The following is a 20,809-nucleotide window of genomic DNA, read 5'->3' on the forward strand; positions in this document are numbered from 1 at the left end:
CCCGTGCGGAGCACCATGCTGCTGCTTTTCCCTCCTACCTCCCCCATGCCGAGTGCCCTGCCACCACGGCTTTCCCCAGCAGCAAAGGTGGAGTTTGGGAGGCAGCAGTAGGGTGTAGCCTAGCCATGGCCCAGCAGCAAAGCTCGTCCTCCCCACTCAAGGCACAGCAGCAGGATTGCTCTCAATAAGGCGGGCGCACACAAGCGAGCAGCAGACACAGCTCATATTGTTTGAGAGCAATCCTGCTATTGTGCCTCCGCTTTCTTCAACCATGATCCCCCCTCCCCAGCCAGCCAGCTCTTCATGAATTTAATATGGACATAAAAATGTTTCACCACCTTTATCAATATTACAAAGAAAAGTTTAAGAACTTTAATTGTGCTTGATCAGGTTCCCTCATTTTCCTCCAGTCACTCTCTTGGCATCTCTTACCCACTTCATCACTCTCTGAAAGTCAAAAGACTCACAACGATCCACACTCATAGAGAGGATCCTGCAATCTAATCTGAGCTGTCATAAACTTTCATTCCAGCATGATTATAGCAGGTTATTCTCTATCTCTCTTTGTCTCCATCTCTCTGTCTCTGTCCCTCTCTCATTATAATGTTCTCTGTTTTTCAAATATTTTTATTAAGGATTATAAATGAAAAGAGTAAAAGCCAGTGCAAACTACAAAAACTACAAATAGAAAAATAGAAAAGAAAAAAATTGCGGGGGAAAAAAAAGAAAAGGACAGGAGAAAGAGGGAAAAAAACCTTTCTCCTTCATCCCAACAGGTAAAAACAATTTTAGTAGCTTATCTACCATCTTTAAATACAGTATAATTATCCCCATACCTCATCTCTTAATTAAAAAAACCATCAAAATATTTCATTAAACGTTCTTTACTAAAAGTCCAGTGAGGACAACCACATATATATTCTCTCTCTCTCTCTCTCTCTCTCTCTCTCTCTCTCTCTCTCTCTCTCTCTCTCCAATATATCATTTAGCTCTAATAAAATACACCACATTTATAAGTCTTCCCTGAATTTTAAAGATAGTGATTAATTGCTTCAAAAACAAACAATTAAATAACTAGCTTGCTGTTCATCTGTTTCAAAACAAAAATCTTTCAAAATTTAAAAGAAAATATTTTGTAAATTCAATAATCCTTCATTTATCACTTCTCGTGCAGTTTTTTTGCTCCCAATAAGGCGAGCAATCCCACTGCTGCACCTCCGCTTTCTTCAACCATGATCACCCCTCCCCAGCCAGCCACCATTGCCGACCTACTCCTCACCTGACCAGCCGGCCTCATGGTCTTCTCCTCCTCGTCTTCTGCACTCAATCAGCTGCTAGCAGCTTGGGTGGCTCTGCTTCGTCCGAGTTGAAGAAAGCGGAGGTGTAATAGAAAGCAGCTTTCTTCAACTCGGACGGAGTTGAAGTCGATTGAGTGCGGAGGACGAGGACAAGGAGGAGAAGAGCGTGAGGCCAGCTGGCCAGGTGAGGAGTAGGTCGGCGATGGTGGCTGGCTGGCTGGGGAGGGGAGGATCATGGCCACTTGGGGGGCTCTGCAAAGCCTCATGGCAGTGGCATTGGCAGCTCCCCCCACCCAGCCCATTTCCCCAGCTCCATATAAGATGCTTCGCAGAAACCCCTCCTCTCGGACCCACATGGCACCTTCTTTCCAGGTCCACCGCAGTCCTCTGTTTCTTCCTCCACCGCTGCGTGCAGTCCCAAAAAGAAAAGAAGTTTGTAGGCAGTCCCACAAACAAAAGAAGTGGGACTAAAAAAGTTCAATCAATCCATTCCAACTTTGCGAGATCTTTTTTTTCGCAAGAAGTTGGAATGGATTGATTGAACTTTTTTAGTCCCACTTCTTTTTTGTGTGTGGGACTGCAAATGGCAGAGGAGGACTGGGAGCCGCAGTAGAGAGATGAAAGAGCCACATGCAGCTCCAGAGCCGCAGGTTGCCGACCCCTGGTCTAGACCAACTTTTTAATTGACCTGCTGGCTTTCTGCGTATGAGGAATATATTATGTGGGGAAGCATTCTTTAGGGTTATTTTGCCCACTCGCTGTTTGAAATAGTACAAATTCAGCAACCTGAAAGCTTTTTCCTATTTGATTTACCATTTGACAAATTAGGGTATGCATTTGTATCTTCATAATGAGAAACAGATCTGAATAGCATTATTTGAAGGATAATTATTAATAAGCTAATAGGATCCATGAACTTATTAATTTCCAAAATGGGAAACCAAACCAATTAATAACTTTTCTTTGCTTTAACTTGATGATGAACAGGGAACTCTGGTTTAATATAAACCAGAAATTGCGAACTCCTCAGCCTGTGTTAATTTCTCCCTTATGCTAGGAAAGGTATTTCAAACCAGCTCAGAGAGAGAAGAGGATTTTTTATTTCCTTCTCATGCTGCTGGCTTGCTAAAATCCATTACAAAGACTCATTTGGCTGGCATAAGAAAACGCTAAATGATTTTACCGCACACTTTAACAAATATTTAAACACACTTTTAACTTTTAACTTACTACTGTTGAACACAGAGCTAAAGCAAATGTACTTAAATTTTCTATTTGATTAAGTGCTGTTCATTTCTAAACATTTATTCCCAATAACTGCTTTGGGCATAGATCTTGGGAGAAATAATTAAAATTGGCAAGTTTTGAATGAAATATTTGGTTAATTGGTAAAAAGGGATATATTAACAACTTTTAACTTTTTTCCAGAAAGAAAAGAGATTAGCTACCCTTGATCACATCTTAAACTTGCAAGTGTAAGATTTGCATCCACGAAGACTAGTAAAAGTATATAGGACTACAAGCTGCAGTTCCTTTTGCCAGATGAATTCAAATGGAATGACAACAAGGCAAAGAAGGAAATGTGAGTATAGAATTCATCAAAACATTAATGATGTGTTATCTTTGAATAGATACGGATTCTGAGCTTCCTTTGCTTCATATTCCCATATATGAATGGATCTTTGGTTTCTTTTAAACATCTGCTCTGTCTGAAAATTATGTGATTACAATGTGGCATTCAAAGTCAGCGCAAAGTCAGCACACACAAATACAGCAGCACAGTATGAGCTTTGTGTTGAAGGCAAGAGTTACCAGAACAGATATTCAAAGAGAAAGCTACAATGATCTGGATTAAACATTTGGAGATTTTCAGTACTGTATATATTGCATTAGACATTTAATCCTTACTCACAGTAGAAGGAATGATAATTATGCTACTGAACCCAATCCATTCTATTTTTATTCTGTCATGCCCAAATCTTTGGAATCAAAGTGATCTAGATGTCACTTAGTCCAAGCATCTGCACAAGGACAACAATCTCTACCATACTGAAATTCCTTCAAGCAATTAGGCCATAAAGGATATAGCTACAATCCTCTATGTCAATATATAATAGCCACAGATTAGGATCAAGCAAAATGTGCCCAGAACAAATGTGATCCAGAGAAGATTAAAGATGATTAACTCCCACTGTAATCAACAGCATTTATATACTGTCAAGTTTTCTCTTTTTTTGCTGTACAAAAACAGAATTGATGTGTAAAAAGAAAATGAAACATTAGAGTTCACTTATGTGATTACCTTTAGAGGGCAGATTGTAAGCTTTCACACAAGGATAAAGCCAAAATGCACAGGCAGTTCGGTGGTATAAGCACTCTTGAAATAATATAAAAGTTTAAAAGGCATGTAGAACTAAGAAGGAAATCACTGAGTTATTTAAACAGGGGTATCCACAGAGTAAGCTAAAATAAAGTCAAGAGGGCATCTGGAATAGCGGATTTGAAACCCACTCCTTTTTATGTGTATAATGCATGTAAAAAAAAGTGGGTCACACAGGCCATCTTGGCTTATTTTGACCCCCTGCAAACACCCCCAAATCTAATCATCATTATTTTGATTTCAATTATGAGTGTGTTATTTTAAAACTGATTATTTAGAAAGATTATAAAATCTAGCTGAGATATAAGTAGCAGGAATTCAGTTGCTTGGCAGCTTTGGTGGTCTTACAGTCTGAGGTACCTCCAGACCTGTGTGTAGAGTCACCTGCAAGAGGGGAAAAAAGCAAGAATTTAGAATTAAAAATATGTGCACAAAGTAGGTAATAATTAGCTCTGGCAGGTTTTGCAGGAACCCATTGAAATGGAATGTTTTTCTAGGATTTTAGAGCATAAAATATAGAAGTAACTTTCCCAGCATCCATTAACTTGTGATACAGGGTGCACGCAGGGTGGTGAGTGGCAGGGATAGCACAAGGCACAGAGGGACTGGAAAAGGATATGCAGGTGGGAAAACCTACCCTAGCTATTTGTGTTCTTCCCTGACAACTTTCCCACTGACTTTCTTAGGGAAGCCAATAGGGAAAGTTACAAATGGTGGTCACAGTATTGCAGGGCACTGCAATCAGTCATAAGTGTGAATCAGTTGCCAAGTGCCCAGATTGTAATCATGTAATCATGGACAACCAGAAACCTGTTTGCACCTATTTAAAGCAGCTATGCCTTTTCTCAGGATATATGGCAGCTGCACGATGCAAACATGAGGACAGTCATAGCCACTATTCATATAGCTCCATCGTAACTTCAGTGATCACTGAAGAAATGGTCGTAAGTTGATGGCTATCTGTATATATTTGTTGTTTTCTGTCTAAAGTGCAATTTCCATAGAAGAGAATAGATGTAGGTCAGGGTTTAACTCTGGAGTCCTTGTTGTTCCCTGAACTTGAACAGACTCAACTAAAGTTTTAACTGGGAAACTAGTTGCCTAGAGCAAACTAAATCCAGGAACTTTAAGAAATTTCTGGAAGTTTGGCATTTAGACAAATCAGCAAATTAATAGACACTTAAAGATAAATATTTATACATCATTGAAAACAAACAATTAAAAAATAAAGCTAAGAAGAAACAAAAAGACCAGAATGCATCATCTTTAGCCACCTACATTCAGATAAGCAGAGATTAACACCACAAAAACAATCCAGCAGAAAACAATATCTTAATCAAGGAATTACCCACAGAGAAAACTACACCCCCAGCAACATTGGCAGGTCAAGCTACTACCAGTATATATAAATAGGGAGCAATCCCCACAGTCACTAGCATTGATTTTGTTACCTACCGTTTCCCCAAAAGTAAGGCCTACCCCGAAAATAAGCCCTATCTTGGTTTTGGGGGTGGGCCTAATATAAGCTCTACTCAAAAATAAGCCCTAGTTTTGGGGCAAGGCACACACCTAAAAATCAAGTTAGGATAAGGATGGGGGTGTGGAGCTGCCCACGCGCCCCTCACCCACTCATCTTGCAGCCAGGCCTCTTCTCACTAGCCCACTTTTCTGTGGCATCTTCTGTAGCCAGGCCTTCATTTTTCAGTCACAGGTCTTTCCGGAAGGCCACTGCAGCTGAGAACCGAGCTATGGATCCATAGCTCAGTTCTCGGCAGCATAGGCCTTCCAGAAAGGCCTGACTGCAAAATGCAGACTGGAATGCAGCTGCAGAATGAAGTTGCGCCTTTGGTCAGAAGAAGTGGGCTAGCTGGGCAAGGCTGTCAGTGCCAGAGTTGAGTATAAAAGACACCCCCTAAAATAAGACCTGGTGCCTCTTTTGGAGGCAAGAAAAAAATAAGGTTCGGTCTTATTTTTGGGGAAACACGAGTAGTTGGGTAATGTCTGCAATCAAGTTCAGAAAGCAACAAGGACTCCACATAGTGCAACTTATTCAACTATTACTTTGAACTGACTTAATCCAATAGAATAAAATTTTACCTGAACATTTCGGTTGAGACTTAATGCGGGCATGAAAACACCCTCCACATTCTCAAACGCTGGAGGGCCCTGTTGCTGGCCATTTATGTAAAACGTTAAGGAGTGCTTGTTGAGGTCCAGAAGAACACCTACAGTTGCACCTTTTGAAACACCTCCTTCTGTCCTAAAAAACAGAGACAATAATGACGTTAACGACATCAGACTCTGCATATTTTAATTTTCTTAATGCAGGAATCTCTTAGGGAAGTGCAAGAAGCTACGTAACTCCTCACTGGGTCTCTGCTGGGCTTCAGATTAGATTCCAAAAATGTAGTTTAGACTCTACGCGGATAGGAAAGAATTTGCCTATGTGAGTAGAACCTGTTTGCCCCTGTTTAAAGCAGCTATGCCTTTTCTCAGGATATGTGGCAGCTGCATGATGCAAACATGAGATCCTCAGAAAAACTGAAGCTGCTTTAAAAAGTTGCCAATAAATACTATGTTTGCAACCTAGCCCTTGTTCTGAATTATTTCTGAAAAACTGAAATAGTTACAACCTGCCCAGCCTTGCCCAGAGATCTGTTTCAGAATGGCTATCCTGTATTTTCAATATTATGCATCAGCAGCCTGGCTCTATTTTGCTTTAAGGGGAGCCCAACAAGCCAGGTATATCTCAGAACATTTCCCAGGGCCCAATAAATCTGCAAATATTTGTATCAAAACAAATCCATCATCTAATCATCTCCCTCATCCATTTAGTTACCTGACTCTAGGAAAAAAATTAACCGGGATAAGGGAATGGAAACAATGGCTTCTAAAAGACACAAGGATGACTACAGAACTATAAACAAGAGGATGAGGAGAAGGGGAGAAAATCATCCCGCTACCTACTAACCCTCTCTTTTGTTTGGCAGAAAATTATGTTGAAATATTACTTTTACCATAAAGAATCACAGTTTAGGAAACACTTTAGTTGTGCAAGTTTAGTGAAAACATCCAACTGTGTATAGTGATAGAAAAAAATAATAGAAAATTAGCTAACAGCTTTTACTCATTGTCTGAAAAAGTTGGCCAGGAGTTTGCAATCCAGATAGAGCAGCTGTAGCTAAATGAAATGCAAATTTATAAGGTTTTTTTTTTAAAAAAATAATATGCATGCTACATTGTTTTTTATCCAATTATACCAGGGTAAAACATATACAGGTAGTCCTTGACTTACAACAATTTGTTTCGTGACCAAAGTTATAACAGCACTGAAAAAAGTGACATACAACCGTTTTTCACATTTACGACTATTGGGGTATTCCCATGGTCCTATGATCAAAATTCAGAGGCTTGGCAACTGACTCATATTTATGACAGTTGCTGTGTCCCGGAGTTTGCAACCTTCTGACAAACAAAGTCAATGGAGAAACCATTGTCACTGTTAATAAATTTAGTGAAGTGATTCACTTAACAAATGTGGCAGGAAAGGTCGTAAAATGGGGCAAAATTCACTTAACAAATGTCTCACTTAGCAACAGAAATCTTGAGCTCAATTGTGGTCGTTCATCAACGACTACCTGTATTCTCTAAAATGGTTTACAAATGAAACATTTGGAATCCACTAGGTTGAAGGCATAAAGGATCTGCAGTATTGAGGAGAAATACTAACTTACAATTTACATGGTTGCTGTAAGGTTTCCAATTAGATAAGAGAACACTTTCATTTTTAATCAACAGACATGCTTATTTCTTAATTCCTTATTTCCTCCGTTTAGATAAATGACCATTAAGCCCTCTCTAATATAATGATGAACAGTTCACTATTACTTCACCGACTTATATTTTAAAACAACTCTGAATAAATTTGGGGAAATTCCACACAGTAATTTAGTATAGATTCATGGCCACATCTAGATTCAGGTCTACAAACAGAACCATAGAAATGACTATAGTCAGTTCTCATCTGTTATCTTAAAGTAAGAAAAGAGAGACTGCGTAAAACTAACACTTTGATTGATTTATCAAACTCCATTTAAATGCCTTTTGCTATTTTGCCTCTTCAGTCTTTTGCATTAAAACCAAGAATCTGCTAAATTCCACATCAGATTTGGTCCATAAGCATAACGCTGACAGATGTCAAAACAGTTATGTAATGTAACATAGATTTATGGGTTACATTGGCAGGGATTGGGATATATGTTAAATGTTTCTGAAATGATGGGGTGGCAGAACATTCACTGCACAGCTCTTGAAGAACAAGAAGGAAACCTAGTTTAAGTCAGAAAGTAGATTCTTGAATGCTTACCGATTAGTGTGGGAGTTGCAATGCATGAACCAACTGCGATTGTTGTCAACATACATAGCCCAGGCTTTGTCATCCTTCCCCAGCATCATGTCCTTGACCACATTGATTCTAGCAACCCCAAAGGCTGGATCCGGATGGTTATCGTAACGGTCCACATGCAGCTCCCAATAGTGGACTCCCTTTGAGAAAGCTGCAGTGCCCAGAACCACACGATCATCATAGCTACTGCAGGTAGCAGTCTGGTTGTCATTTGAAAGGACTATGTCTCTGTGGGCTGAACAGGGATCAAATGTAAACCAAGCCACTATTAAAAAAAAAAAAAAGAGGAGGATATACAGATTAGAACAATGTAACAACTAACTGGATTGTGATAAGCATTAGCACTGTAATAATAAATGAAGATCAATTATGATTCAGGATACAGTTCTTTGAAATCTAGGACCCATATAGACAGCTCACCTTAATCAACTTTTTAAACTGTTGAGATTATTACCACATAGCCACTACCATAATATGAAAATAAAATATGATAACATGCATATTTGGGGGTTCAAAAATTTAGGAATTAGGAATTAGTGACATCATTTACAGATTATCATCAGCTGCATGATCTTGTTAAAAACATGATCTCAAAATTCTTTATGCTCTCTATAATATCTAAGAATTAAAAGTTCCATTTGTCACCATTCTTCTGTAGATTTCCCTACATGACTTCAATTTACATCACTAAACCAAATTTTCCCAATGGGAGAGGAGACGAGAGGAATGTTTTATGATTCATAAAGGTTAAGTATCATTAATCAATATTAATTTTAAGTTTTATTATATGGAATTGAAGCTTAAATTCACATGCATAATTTATAAGAAGTTATGGAAGATAATTTCCTTGTAGTGAGTTGAAAGGTAATTAAATTCTGGAAGTAGGAACTTCAGATACACTGAAGCTCAATCAGGATCATTATTATCAGCCATATTAATTAACTTTAAAAACATTTGTAGTTCTTGTAGAATGTCTGCCTGCCTGCCTGCCCGCCCGCCCGCCCGCCCGCCTGCCTGCCTGTCTATCATCATCATCTATCTACCTACCCAGAATCCATTAGAAAACCTGGCAAATTCTGAAATGTTTTCAAGACTTGACAGATTCTGACATGGAAAGTGCCAAAAACACTTGTGCATTATGATATACATTATCCCAAACGTAATCAAGCTTGTTCAGATAGAACTGAATTCTATCTGAAACTGGGATTTTTTTCAATGTTATGAGAAAAGGAATTGCTTTTGATCTGAAATTCTCTGGAAACCAACAAAATCTGAAAATCCAATATATTCTCATGGTATAGGATGTTCAAGAAGGAAACATATATATGTTAAAGAGAGTTGGTGTTAAATGATTCAGATACTTATTCCTCACTGTTAATTTCAGAAGCCTGATCTAGAAACTCAAAGCTACTTTTGTAGGAAGTATTAATTCTTAAAATTCAACTGATTCCAAATATAAAGACATTTCAGGAAGGGAAAGTATTTTTTTTAGAGACTCACCATCAGAAGTTTGTAAAACAACAGTCTTGCTATAAGGGCCTACTCCAGATGAATTAAAGGCTTTCACTCTTGCATTGTAGGTACTATTGAAATGAAGACCATCAATTGTACACAAGGTTTCCTTGCCCACATACACTTCCTAAAGAACAAAAAGAAATACAGATGTTCATCAAAAAGACCTTAAATTGCTTTTGAACAATGATCACTGCGAGACAGAGCAACATGAACACCAGTTATGAAGAAATTATACTAAAAAGTTATGCATAATTAGAAAAGCCTTGAAGGGTATGATTTCATTTTTTAAAAAAGCAATTATTTTCTAAGAAGAGAGATTCATTGTTGTCCGGCTAGATCCAGTAAGCGCTGTCAAAGTATAGGCACGTAAGGGGAAAATGAAAAGGTTCCAGACTGGAGCAGCATGCACAAAAACCGTAACACAGTGGTTCTCAACCTTTTTAATGCCGTGACCCCCAACTGGTCGTAAGTCGAGGACTACCCAACTGGTCATAAGTCGAGGACTTCCCTGCCCGGGAGCGCCGTGCATGCGTGGTGCCGCCCCCTGCACCGGCTGAGGCGTAGCTGGCAAGCAGCAGAGATGGAGCAGGCCAACCACCGGCTGGGCCACCAGCTGGCCCAGCCCAAGGGAGGTAAGGCACCCGCCGGGCCCCACGCGCGCCAGCAACCCTCCCTGCGCCCGCCGGCCTCCCACCTCCCACCCCGGCCCTCTTTTACTTACATTTTTAGTAGTTGCTCAGCAGGGAGGGGTGGAAACTTCCAGACAGCTTGCCTTCGCTGCAGACAACTTGCAGCACCGTTTGCAGAATGGGACTTTTGGCGGGCTCAGCAGGGCAGAGACAGCCTGGACAATTCCTATTGGCTTTTGAAAGCCAATAGAATTAGACTCTATTCAAGAGAGTCTATTCTATTGGCTTTCAAAAGCCAATAGAATAAAAGGGAGTAGCACAGCTAAGGAAAAGGGGGAAAAAATGGCGGACTGCATTGTTTGGCGACCCCCGTGAAATGGTCGTTCGACCCCAAATGGGGTCCCGACCCACAGGTTGAGAACCACTGCCGTAACAGTTGCATTGGCCAAGACTTGCAGAGGGATCCTTTAATTTAGGATCCTCCATCCCTCCCTTCTGATCTTGTATGGAATTCTTCTGCAACAGGAAGAAGCATTGGATTCCCTTTTCTAATACTAAACATGCCCATCATAAGGCATGCACACCAGCGTTTGCCCAAGAAAGCCAAATATAAATAAAAGAGGAACAAAATCTCACTCGAAACTGGCCACCATCTCCATCATCAAGTTCCAAGATGTATCCCTCCACTGGGTTGTGGCTAAAAGGCGGCATCCGCCAGGCAAGTGTCACACTGTTGTTTCGAGTACAGCATTTCTCCAACTGCAGAAGTGGGACTGGGGGTACTGAAAGAGGAACTAAGCACAATTAGTGCAACTCTGCCCTTACCTTTTGGGCTGGGCATATAGTGAGCCACACAACATTCATGTAACAAGAAATCATAATTGACCTCCTTAGACCAACCAACATGAGGCCTGAGTTCTGAAATGGCCATCTTGACACTTGCAATCTCATCACGACTACCTCATGTTCCCCTTAAACTAATATGGAAAAAGCTGAGCAATCAAACATTGAGAAAGTCACCATCACGCCATCTTGCAAACTTCATCTCGGCATACAATGACTCAGCTAGCTCAGTGTTTCTTGAAAACTTTAAGTTGTGTGGATTTCAATTCACTGAGGACAGACACACATCTAAAAATTGTCAAGATCGAGAAACGCTGAGCTAGACAATAGTTTTGGTTTATGTTCAGTGCTGTTCTTTAAGTAGTCCACCTGTCAGTGGATTCAATGGGCCTGTGAATGGGAGCTCAATGCAATTCACCTAGTCAGGATGCAGATGTAATGTGATTGGCACTATGCACCATTTGAGCAGTTAGTCAGAGTATAGGCTTCCTATACTCTCCATCCATGTCTTCTATGGGTGAGGGCCTTTGTTTGGTCATTTGCAAAATCCATGGAGCAACTGCTGTGAGGGAAAGCCTCTTCCTGAAAAAGTCCCATTGTTTGGTTGCATTTTTAAGGCTTCTTGAAAATTGCAAACAGTGAAACAACTGCTAAAAACTTGAAATATCTTATTTCATGCTATAAGCCCGTCATGTCGGATAATCTCTCTATGAACTCATATTAAAATTCTTCTCACTGTGCACTAAATTTTAATGAATTTCCCTTTTTCCTGTATCAAGGCCCCTGCAATAGCTATTAAGTTTTAAAAAGGAAAAGGAAAAAAAGAGAGCAGTAAGTAATACATTTAACATCATTTTTAGTAAATCATTTTTTACATTGCAAGCACATTAATTTCCCAGCCTTCTGACTGTTGTAAAATGAATTGCTGTTCCATATGATCTGTATCACATAGTAATGTTAGAATAGGAGTAGATGATGGTTCTTGGATCATAAGAGTTGTTCTTTAGCACACATGCAAATGGCTTTGCTTCAATTTTTGTCCTGACATTTAATTTTGTTTAAAGCTGAAACTACTATATATTATTAGCACGTTTTACTTCCTACTTTCCCCATTCACCTACATTTTCTCAGGGCCAAAGCAATTTTAGTCTGTCTCTTTATCATATACCTCTTCCTTTGATAATGTTCTTGGAACCTTCTACAAAGCAAGGCAGCCCAAAATCTTAAACCCCTCTGCAACTCAGACTAACTTGAGCACAACCAAACAGAACACTCCCCCAGCCAATCAGAGCACAGCCAACCCCCCAGCCAATCAGAGCACAGCCACGCCCCTAACCAATCAGAACACACCTCCACCCAATCAGAACACAGCCAAGCTCCCACCCAATCAGTTCATACCCCCACTGGCAGTTAAAAGGAAGAAACAGCTAAGACCACACATTGCTGCTCGAAGCACGAAGCTGAAAACACCAGCCTGAAGATGACGAATGGGACTTCGTCGAAACGTCGCCAAGACACTTCCAATTTTACGTGGGAGAAAACCCGAAAAACCAAAGACCTACATATATATATATATATATATATATATATATATATATATATATAATATATATGTTTTCTGAGGTTTTCGCGGGTATTTGTATGTAGGTCTTTGGTTGTTCGGGTTTTCTCCCACATAAAATTGGAAGTGTCTTGGCGACGTTTCGACGAAGTCCCATTCGTCATCTTCAGGCTGGTGCTTTCAGCTTCGTCGAAACGTCGCCAAGACACTTCCAATTTTACGTGGGAGAAAACCCGAACAACCAAAGACCTACATACAAATACCCGCGAAAACCTCAGAAAACAAATATTGAACCTCTACGGGGAGGAAATCCACCATCTGACCAGGACCTATGAAAAACTTGAAGTCCAAAGAGCTTCCATTTTATGCGACCTCGCATTCCTACGCAACTGCCGAGATCAAAATCTAATCCCCACATGTTTCCAACTGAAATTCCACTCCAACTCTGCAGCCACCAAACGGATCCTGAAAAGAACAGAATTGGCCCTAATCAGAAATGAACTTCACACAAAAAGATTCCTCCTAGACCGAATTAACAAAGATCTCCTCACATTCCACCTCAAACTCAGCAACAAGATCCACTGCTGCTCGAGGCACGAAGCTGAAAGCACCAGCCTGAAGATGACGAATGGGACTTCGTCGAAACGTCGCCAAGACACTTCCAATTTTACGTGGGAGAAAACCCGAACAACCAAAGACCTACATACAAATACCCGCGAAAACCTCAGAAAACAAATATTGAACCTCTATGGGGAGGAAATCCACCATCTGACCAGGACCTATGAAAAACTTGAAGTCCAAAGAACTTCCATTTTATGCGACCTCGCATTCCTACGCAACTGCCGAGATCAAAATCTAATCCCCACATGTTTCCAACTGAAATTCCACTCCAACTCTGCAGCCACCAAACGGATCCTGAAAAGAACAGAATTGGCCCTAATCAGAAATGAACTTCACACAAAAAGATTCCTCCTAGACCGAATTAACAAAGATCTCCTCACACTCCACCTCAAACTCAGCAACAAGATCCACTGCTGCTCGAGGCACGAAGCTGAAAGCACCAGCCTGAAGATGACGAATGGGACTTCGTCGAAACGTGCCAAGACACTTCCAATTTTACGTGGGAGAAAACCCGAACAACCAAAGACCTACATATATATATATATATATATATATATATATATATATATATATATATATATATTTATATTTATATTTATATTTATATTTATATTTATATTTACATTGCCCCCAACAATCTGGGTCCTTCTACAAAGCAAAGCTTTAGAGTTTGAGAAAATTATAACTTAGTTAGCATTTTTTATTTTTTAAAAGAATATTAGTTTCCAACTGAAGCTTTTCTACCTGCAAATAGAAAGTATTAAACATTAACTAAGATATCCAGCATTGATTGAGGTTGTTACTTGTACTTCTTGGAATCATGGAAATAGAAATGGAAATTATTCAACATCTAAAAAGTGACTTTCATTTGGAGAATTGAGCCCTAGCTCTTGGTCTGGATTAGAATGACTCTCCCTTTCACAGCTATTCTTTGCAATCCCATACAAAAGGAAAGGGAAATCAGCCTACAAAAGCTCACCCCTACATTTCATCTGAATGAAGTCCAGCTGATGGATTGACTGCAGCAATGGTTCACTGTCCAACGTCAGATCGAATTCAGCAGATACTTTTGGTTCCAGGGCTCCTTTCACCCACTGCTCCTGAGACACTTGAACACGTTTGATTAAAGCATCTGAAATCTGAAAAAGAACACGTTTTGCAGACTAGACAAAGCTATTGAAGAATCAGTTCATCAACTGGAAGGCAAACGATCCCAGTCAATCAAAGAATGGGCCCCCTGAGGCAGGTGAGTCAATTTTGAGAGATTTAGGTCTGAAGACATTTAAATCAAGTAGCAAATATTTTCAGCTAGCTTCTGAAGGTGGGATGCATAGTGAACGCTAATATGTCAATAAACTAATCAATTTCAAATGAGGCTTACAAGAATCCACCTTTCTCCATGTTTCCATCTTTGTCACTGAATTGGATAGAATAAGCCAGTGGTGGCAAACCTATGGCACGGGTACCAGAGGCGGCACTCAGAGCCCTCTCTGTGGGCATGCGCACCATCGCCCCAGCCCCACCTTCCCCCACAACCCCCTCCTCACCAGCAGCCCCCCCCGGAGGACAGTCACTCTCGAGCATGGCCCGCGGGGAGCAGTGCAGACAAGGGCATGGCAGCCAGACAGCAGGGACATGACTGTCTCATGCATTTGATGCTGTGGGGCGCAGGTGGAAGGCGTGGCTGCCATAGCACTGCTGGGCCATGTGGGTGATCTGCGGCAGGCTGTAGAGGCATTGGATGGCCCTGTGGGTGGGAGCGCAGCTGGGGTGGAGTGGGTAGGGGTGGGGGCAGGGGGTGGCGGGGAGGGGCCGGTTTTGGGGCATTCGGTCTCTAAAAGGTTCGCTATCACTGGAATAAGCTATATAAAAATATATATGAGGCTATTATGACAGCATTTATCACTGCCAAATTAGAATCCTTCATAAGAGATTGGTCATTTATCACTAAGACAAATGATAACTTACCTGTAAGAAACCAGAAGGATCATTTTCTTTGATTACTTCTAGACAATATTCCATAAGTCCTGTGGACTGTCGCAGTTTTAGAGTACAGTGGTTTATCTGGTCCCATACAACCTAGGGAGGGAAAATGCCTGTTGATCTCTCCAGCATTCACTGAACTGAAGAAATATTTTTGGAAACACTACCGTAGCAGAAGGGAGAAGAATTTGATGGAATAATATTTGCTTAGACCAGTGGTTCTCAACCTTTTTAATGCCGCGACCCCCAACCGGTCGTAAGTTGAGGACTACTCAACCGGTCGTAAGTCGAGGACTACTCAACTGGTGCAGCACCGTTTGCAGAATGGGACTTTTGGCGGGCTCGGCAGGGCAGAGACAGCCTGGACAATTCCCATTGGCTTTTGAAAACCAATAGAATTAGACTCTATTCAAGAGAGTCTATTCTATTTGCTTTCAAAAGCCAATAGAATAAAAGGGAGTAGCACAGCTAAGGAAAAGGGGGAAAAAATGGCGGACTGAGTTGTTTGGTGACCCCCGTGAAATGGTCGTTCGACCCCAAATGGGGTCCCGACCCACAGGTTGAGAACCACTGGCTTAGACAAACATATTGATATCAACTTCTTTTTCAATAGCTCCAACTATAAGCTCTAGGTAGGTCCTGATATTAGGGTGGTCAAATGACATAATAAGGCAAGTTCAATTTGCAGGGAAAGATTTTAAAAACATTCAGGATCCATTTATATTTATGGCTGAATTATCTGAATCACAAAGGTGTGTGACCTGTGGTTTCACATATATAGATTAGATATGGCAAATTAGGGCCTAGGACTACAAAGGATTTTTTGGTAAGCTCTTTGCTCATAAGATTCAGTACTGATACTGAATAATCAATGTGAAGCTTTAGAGCTATGCATTCAAGAACATGGATTTTAAAGATGATCAGGCTCCTTTATCCAGCAGATATGAATAAAGTTTTCATCACCTTTAGCTTGTGCTCCCGCTCTTTGGTAACTTTTGTGAGCAGTTTGGCCTTCTGGCGAGTCAAAGCATCAACTAAAGCATCACACTGAGCAACCAGACAAGCTTCATAGTCCAAGCCATTTTCCTAAAAAAAAGAAGTAGGACACCATTTACCTTTATAATCATATTCTGAAAACACCAAAACTACTGTGGGTAACTAACAGTTATTTTTCTGCTCTTTTCTAAACACTTTGGAATCATACAGGATATTCTTAATAACTAGCTAGTGCCCTGAAAACATATAGTTACTGCTATAAAATGTCCACAAGTATATTACTAAGAGGATGATTCTGACAGAAGATAAAAATATCCTTTCCTAACTTGGCACCATTAAATGTTTATATAAACTCTTGGGTGTTATTAATCAGACTTGTTTCCTTCCTTCCTTCCTTCCTTCCTTCCTTCCTTCCTTCCTTCCTTCCTTCCTTCCTTCCTTCCTTCCTTCTTCACATTTGAACAGCCCATCTTTCTCATTTTCCTGTGCAAATCCTTTTCCTGATATGCTGACATTGAGAAATTCAGCTATGGGAATCACATCCATGATAATTCACAGATCCTGTTCATTTCAATGAAATCCATATATGATATTGTGGATTTTTGGTACATGGGTTCTGGACTAGTAAGGTAGTGTAGGCTTTGAGTGGAAAACACCATAAAGATGCAGGTTTCACAATCGTGTTCAATTAGATACATATCAATGTATTCTCACGCCATACTATCATTCATACACATTCATTTCTCTCTCTCTAATATACAAGCTGACATAGGTACATTTGATGCCCATGTCTTGCATATCTGCACCTGCTCCCTGAAAATAAAGAAGAAGCAAGATTGCCAAATAAAAGAGAAATAATGAAGATTTTTCTTCCCAGCAAATTAACCTGAAGACCACTGTGGGAAACCAATGGGTTGAGGAATGGAGTTGAAGGTAAATTTCCCATTATGATCTGTGATTCCAAGTGTTGGGTTGGAAACTATGGCTTTTATTGACTTGGCTTAGCTACTTAACCAGCAACACTGCAATTACACAAAAAATTGCCCAGTAGACTTGCCATTGTAGAGTTTTATTATGGCCATTCAAAACAATGTTTAAAAAAGCTCAAATTCTATATTCATTACCTGTATCTGCTGTAAAATATTTTTCAGTTGCACCAAAAATTCTTTTGCTTCCTTTGCTTTGTCTGAAATGCCATTCAAAGCTTGGGACAGTTGTGCCTGGAAGAAATAAAAAATTAAATTATCCACCACAATTCAGGCCTGCTTGCCTGCCTTTCTATTTCAAGCCCTGGCAATTGTACATAAAAAGATTGAGATTTTACTTAAGAGGTGGGTGGGGGATGAAGACTGGGAACTAGGATCATGGGGACCCAGATTCAAGTCCACCTTCAACCATGGAAGCTCAATGGATAACTTCAGCTACTTGTTCTCTCCTCCCAATACATCTCATTGGCTTCTTGTGGGATAAAATGGGAGAAAGTAAAACTATGTATGTCCCCTTAAGCTTCTGGAGAAAAGGTAGGAAATCAAATAAATTAATAAAAAGCAGTATCACCGTTATGTTTTTCTTGGCATATTATTTTGCAAAACCTATAGGCCTGTGGTGGCAAACCTATGGCATGTGTGCCATAGGTAGCACTCAGAGCCCTCTCTGTGGGCACGCGTGCCGTCGCCCCTGTCTTAGGTCTGCAGCTGGGTTTTATAAACCCTTTTTGCTTTAGGCCTCCACCGCCATGTGCAAAAAAAATAGATTCAATCAATCAATCAATTTCAATTTCTCGCGGGAAAAAAAATTGATTTGATTGAACTTTTTAGTCCCAACCAGTCTGCCGTTACCACTGCAGCCACGCCCACCCAATGGGCCACGCCCACTCAGCACACGACGCTACATAGGTGGGGTTTGGGTTGCAGTTTGGGCACTCGGTCTCTAAAAGGTTGGCCATCACTGCTATAGACCATTCCACTCTGTTGGCTCTATATGGTATACATGCGCCCAATACATAATGGGAATAGAATAGAATTCTTTATTAGCCAAGGAATTTGTATCTAGTGCATAAACTCTGTGTGTATGTGTGTGTGTGTGTGTGTATACAAAATGTATATATATATTTTACAAGCAACAACCAGAAAATATTTTTCCCAGTATAACCAGTGAGTCAATCTCTGTATTCCATGATCCTGAATCTTGGACCATTACATCAAGATATTTGAAATTCCTTACTTGTTCAATGTTCTGCCCTTCTATTACCCATTGTAGCTTTCCTACATTTTTAGCAAATATCATCACGTTAGTCGCATGAAAAATTATTCCAAACCGATACTACCTATAATACTACGCCAAGCTTTTGTGTGCAGGTTGAGGCCAGTTGGAGCTGCATCATCAGCATATAGCAGAAGAGAGACATTCATAGCTGCTAATACAATAGAAAGTGAATTTTGGAGTTACATCTTACTCTAATTCTAGAATTATCATACAATTTCTGAATAATAGCAACTGCTGATCAATATGAGAATCCCCATTTTTTCCATACAAAGGGCCTCAAAATTAAGCCAAATGCTCATTTAAAGACCATATAATGAAAAATACATCTTCAATATATTTTTCAAATGACATAAAACTAGAATATAATTTAATATGGAATGGACAGATCTGAAGCCCACCTGTTCATGGCCTAGGATAGTTTTCGTTCACTAGCCATTCTGGTAATTTCCATTCTAAAGGCCAAATATAAATCTTATTGAAAATGCTAAGGAAACTAATAATCCAATAGCTGACAGGATCAACCCTTTCCCCTTTTCTGAAAATTGGGACACTTAATTCCACTCCCCAATAGTAGGGTATGTATTGCTAGATTGGTCTATATACGAAAATGTGAGGCTAAGTCAGGAACCCGCCAATCAACATTACATTTCAACATTTCAGCTAAGATATAATCATAGCCAGAAGCCTCACCTAACATTAGAATGTTAATAAGCTTCCTTACTTCAAACTCTGAGACTAGCAGCCAGTCAGGGAAGGTCTTATTATATTGCTGTAAATCCATAGGTTCTTCTTCATGAGACTCATAGATAATTTTTAAGGAAACTTCCCACACAACCATTGGGGACTAGCCTGCTGAATGAAATGAGTTATTGTTAGCCACCCAAATACAATTTGCCAAACTAAAGAGGGGATTTCATCTGCAAAGAACAAAGGTTGTCATGGTTTCATTCGAGCTTCTCTCTTTTGAATGATTTGTATTGGTTTATTTTTTTCAATTTTAATAATTTAGAAATGAATATTAGTGCAGAGACTTTGATATACAATGTATGCTAAATTTCTTCTTTCAAGCCATCCCTTGTATCAAGACATTGGTTACCTTGCTTTGTTACCTTGCTTCATCTGCAGAGTTTCTGGAGGCTCTGACTGAGTACATTGGAGAAACTAGGACCTATTCTGGCATTTAGCATGACCTCCTTTATCTCAGGGGTATTTAGAAGTTTTAGGGTTGAAAGGGAGTATCCTAATTTTCATCTCATAAAATCTTTATCTGGGCCTCTACAGATAGATGGGGCTGGGAGAGAAATGTCATATCTGGCTAAGGAACAGGAAAAAAAAGCATCATTCTCTTCCCTCCCAATTCTCTCAAATAATTGCAAGCACAACAGATTTTATATATTGCCTTTGGATGGTGTTGGAATACTGTAAGAAGGAAAACTTTACTTTCATGCCAGTGCAGCTAATGATGCTTTCAGTTGTCTCCATGGGTTAGATGGAGATTAAGGCAATGCTGGAGGAACAAGGCAGAACACTGGTGAGGTTGGGGGCATGATTATCCCATGGTTAAATATAAGGGTTGTCAAGGCCAGACAAACACATACACACTATGCCAGTGGTGGTTAACCTATGGCACGGGTGCCAGAGGCGGCACTCAGAGCCCTTTCTGTGGGCACGCGCACCATCGCCCTAGTCCTAGGCCTTCAGCTGGGTTTTATAAAACCTTTTCGCTTTAGGCCTCTGCGGCCGTGTGCAAAAAAAAAAAAAGGGGGGGGTTCAATCAATCAGTCAATTTCAACTTCTCACGGGGAAAAAAATCTTGCAAAGTTGGAATTGATTGATTGAACTTTTTAGTCTTACCCAGTCTGCCGTTACCACTGCAGCCACGCCCAGCCAATGGGCCACACCCAGCTGGCACCTGACGATGCATAAGTGGGTTTTGGGTTGCAGTTTGGGCACTCGGTCTCTAAAAGGTTCGCCATCACTGCACTATGCTCTTTTAAATAGGCAGGCTGTCTCTTATCATAGGAGCATCCAAATATCTTGGCAAACAACCAAAGTAAATATTTAGCTATACTTTTGAAAATTATCATCAATATTCTCTGCAGTCTACAAACTCTTTCACATTATACTGAAAGATTTCCTTTGGAACTAAGTGGGGATGTTGTAAATGTCACTGAGGGTCCCTACACCTGCATTCAAGCAATGACTGTAGCAGGGCTGGGTTATTTTTCAGAGAATTTTCTTAACCACTTATGCCTAAACCTGACAATAAAGCAGCCTATGCAACAGCAGGTCTTCTATTGATTCTTTGAATAA

At 40.2% G+C, this 20,809-nt stretch overlaps 2 protein-coding genes across 4 annotated transcripts in view; one reads left to right on the forward strand and one right to left on the reverse strand.

The window, feature by feature from the left end:
- The window catches only part of CUNH1orf131 (chromosome unknown C1orf131 homolog), a 27,780-nt gene extending 24,921 nt beyond the window's left edge, over window positions 1-2,859 (forward strand). Inside the window, exon 7 of the mRNA XM_039364427.1 lies at window positions 2,727-2,859. Within this exon, the coding sequence (XP_039220361.1) occupies window positions 2,727-2,742 (16 nt within the window). The 3' untranslated portion in view covers window positions 2,743-2,859. The remainder of the gene's footprint in view (window positions 1-2,726) is intronic.
- The window catches only part of TRIM67 (tripartite motif containing 67), a 32,085-nt gene continuing 14,023 nt past the window's right edge, over window positions 2,748-20,809 (reverse strand). Inside the window, exons 2-10 of one of the 3 annotated variants that reach the window (XM_039364419.1) lie at window positions 17,356-17,451; window positions 16,199-16,321; window positions 15,221-15,331; window positions 14,238-14,391; window positions 10,864-11,021; window positions 9,584-9,722; window positions 8,045-8,348; window positions 5,776-5,938; window positions 2,748-4,062 (exon numbers count right to left, since the gene is read on the reverse strand). In XM_039364419.1, the coding sequence (XP_039220353.1) occupies window positions 3,997-4,062; window positions 5,776-5,938; window positions 8,045-8,348; window positions 9,584-9,722; window positions 10,864-11,021; window positions 14,238-14,391; window positions 15,221-15,331; window positions 16,199-16,321; window positions 17,356-17,451 (1,314 nt within the window). In that variant the 3' untranslated portion in view covers window positions 2,748-3,996. Of the gene's footprint in view, window positions 4,063-5,775; window positions 5,939-8,044; window positions 8,349-9,583; window positions 9,723-10,863; window positions 11,022-14,231; window positions 14,392-15,220; window positions 15,332-16,198; window positions 16,322-17,355; window positions 17,452-20,809 lie in introns of all 3 variants that reach the window. The other 2 variants (XM_039364422.1, XM_039364421.1) reach the window with 2 other exon arrangements.

Source organism: Crotalus tigris, unplaced genomic scaffold, assembly GCF_016545835.1.
Source record: "Crotalus tigris isolate CLP2741 ecotype Arizona unplaced genomic scaffold, ASM1654583v1 scf7180000019759.570773, whole genome shotgun sequence".
Taxonomy (NCBI): domain Eukaryota; kingdom Metazoa; phylum Chordata; class Lepidosauria; order Squamata; family Viperidae; genus Crotalus; species Crotalus tigris.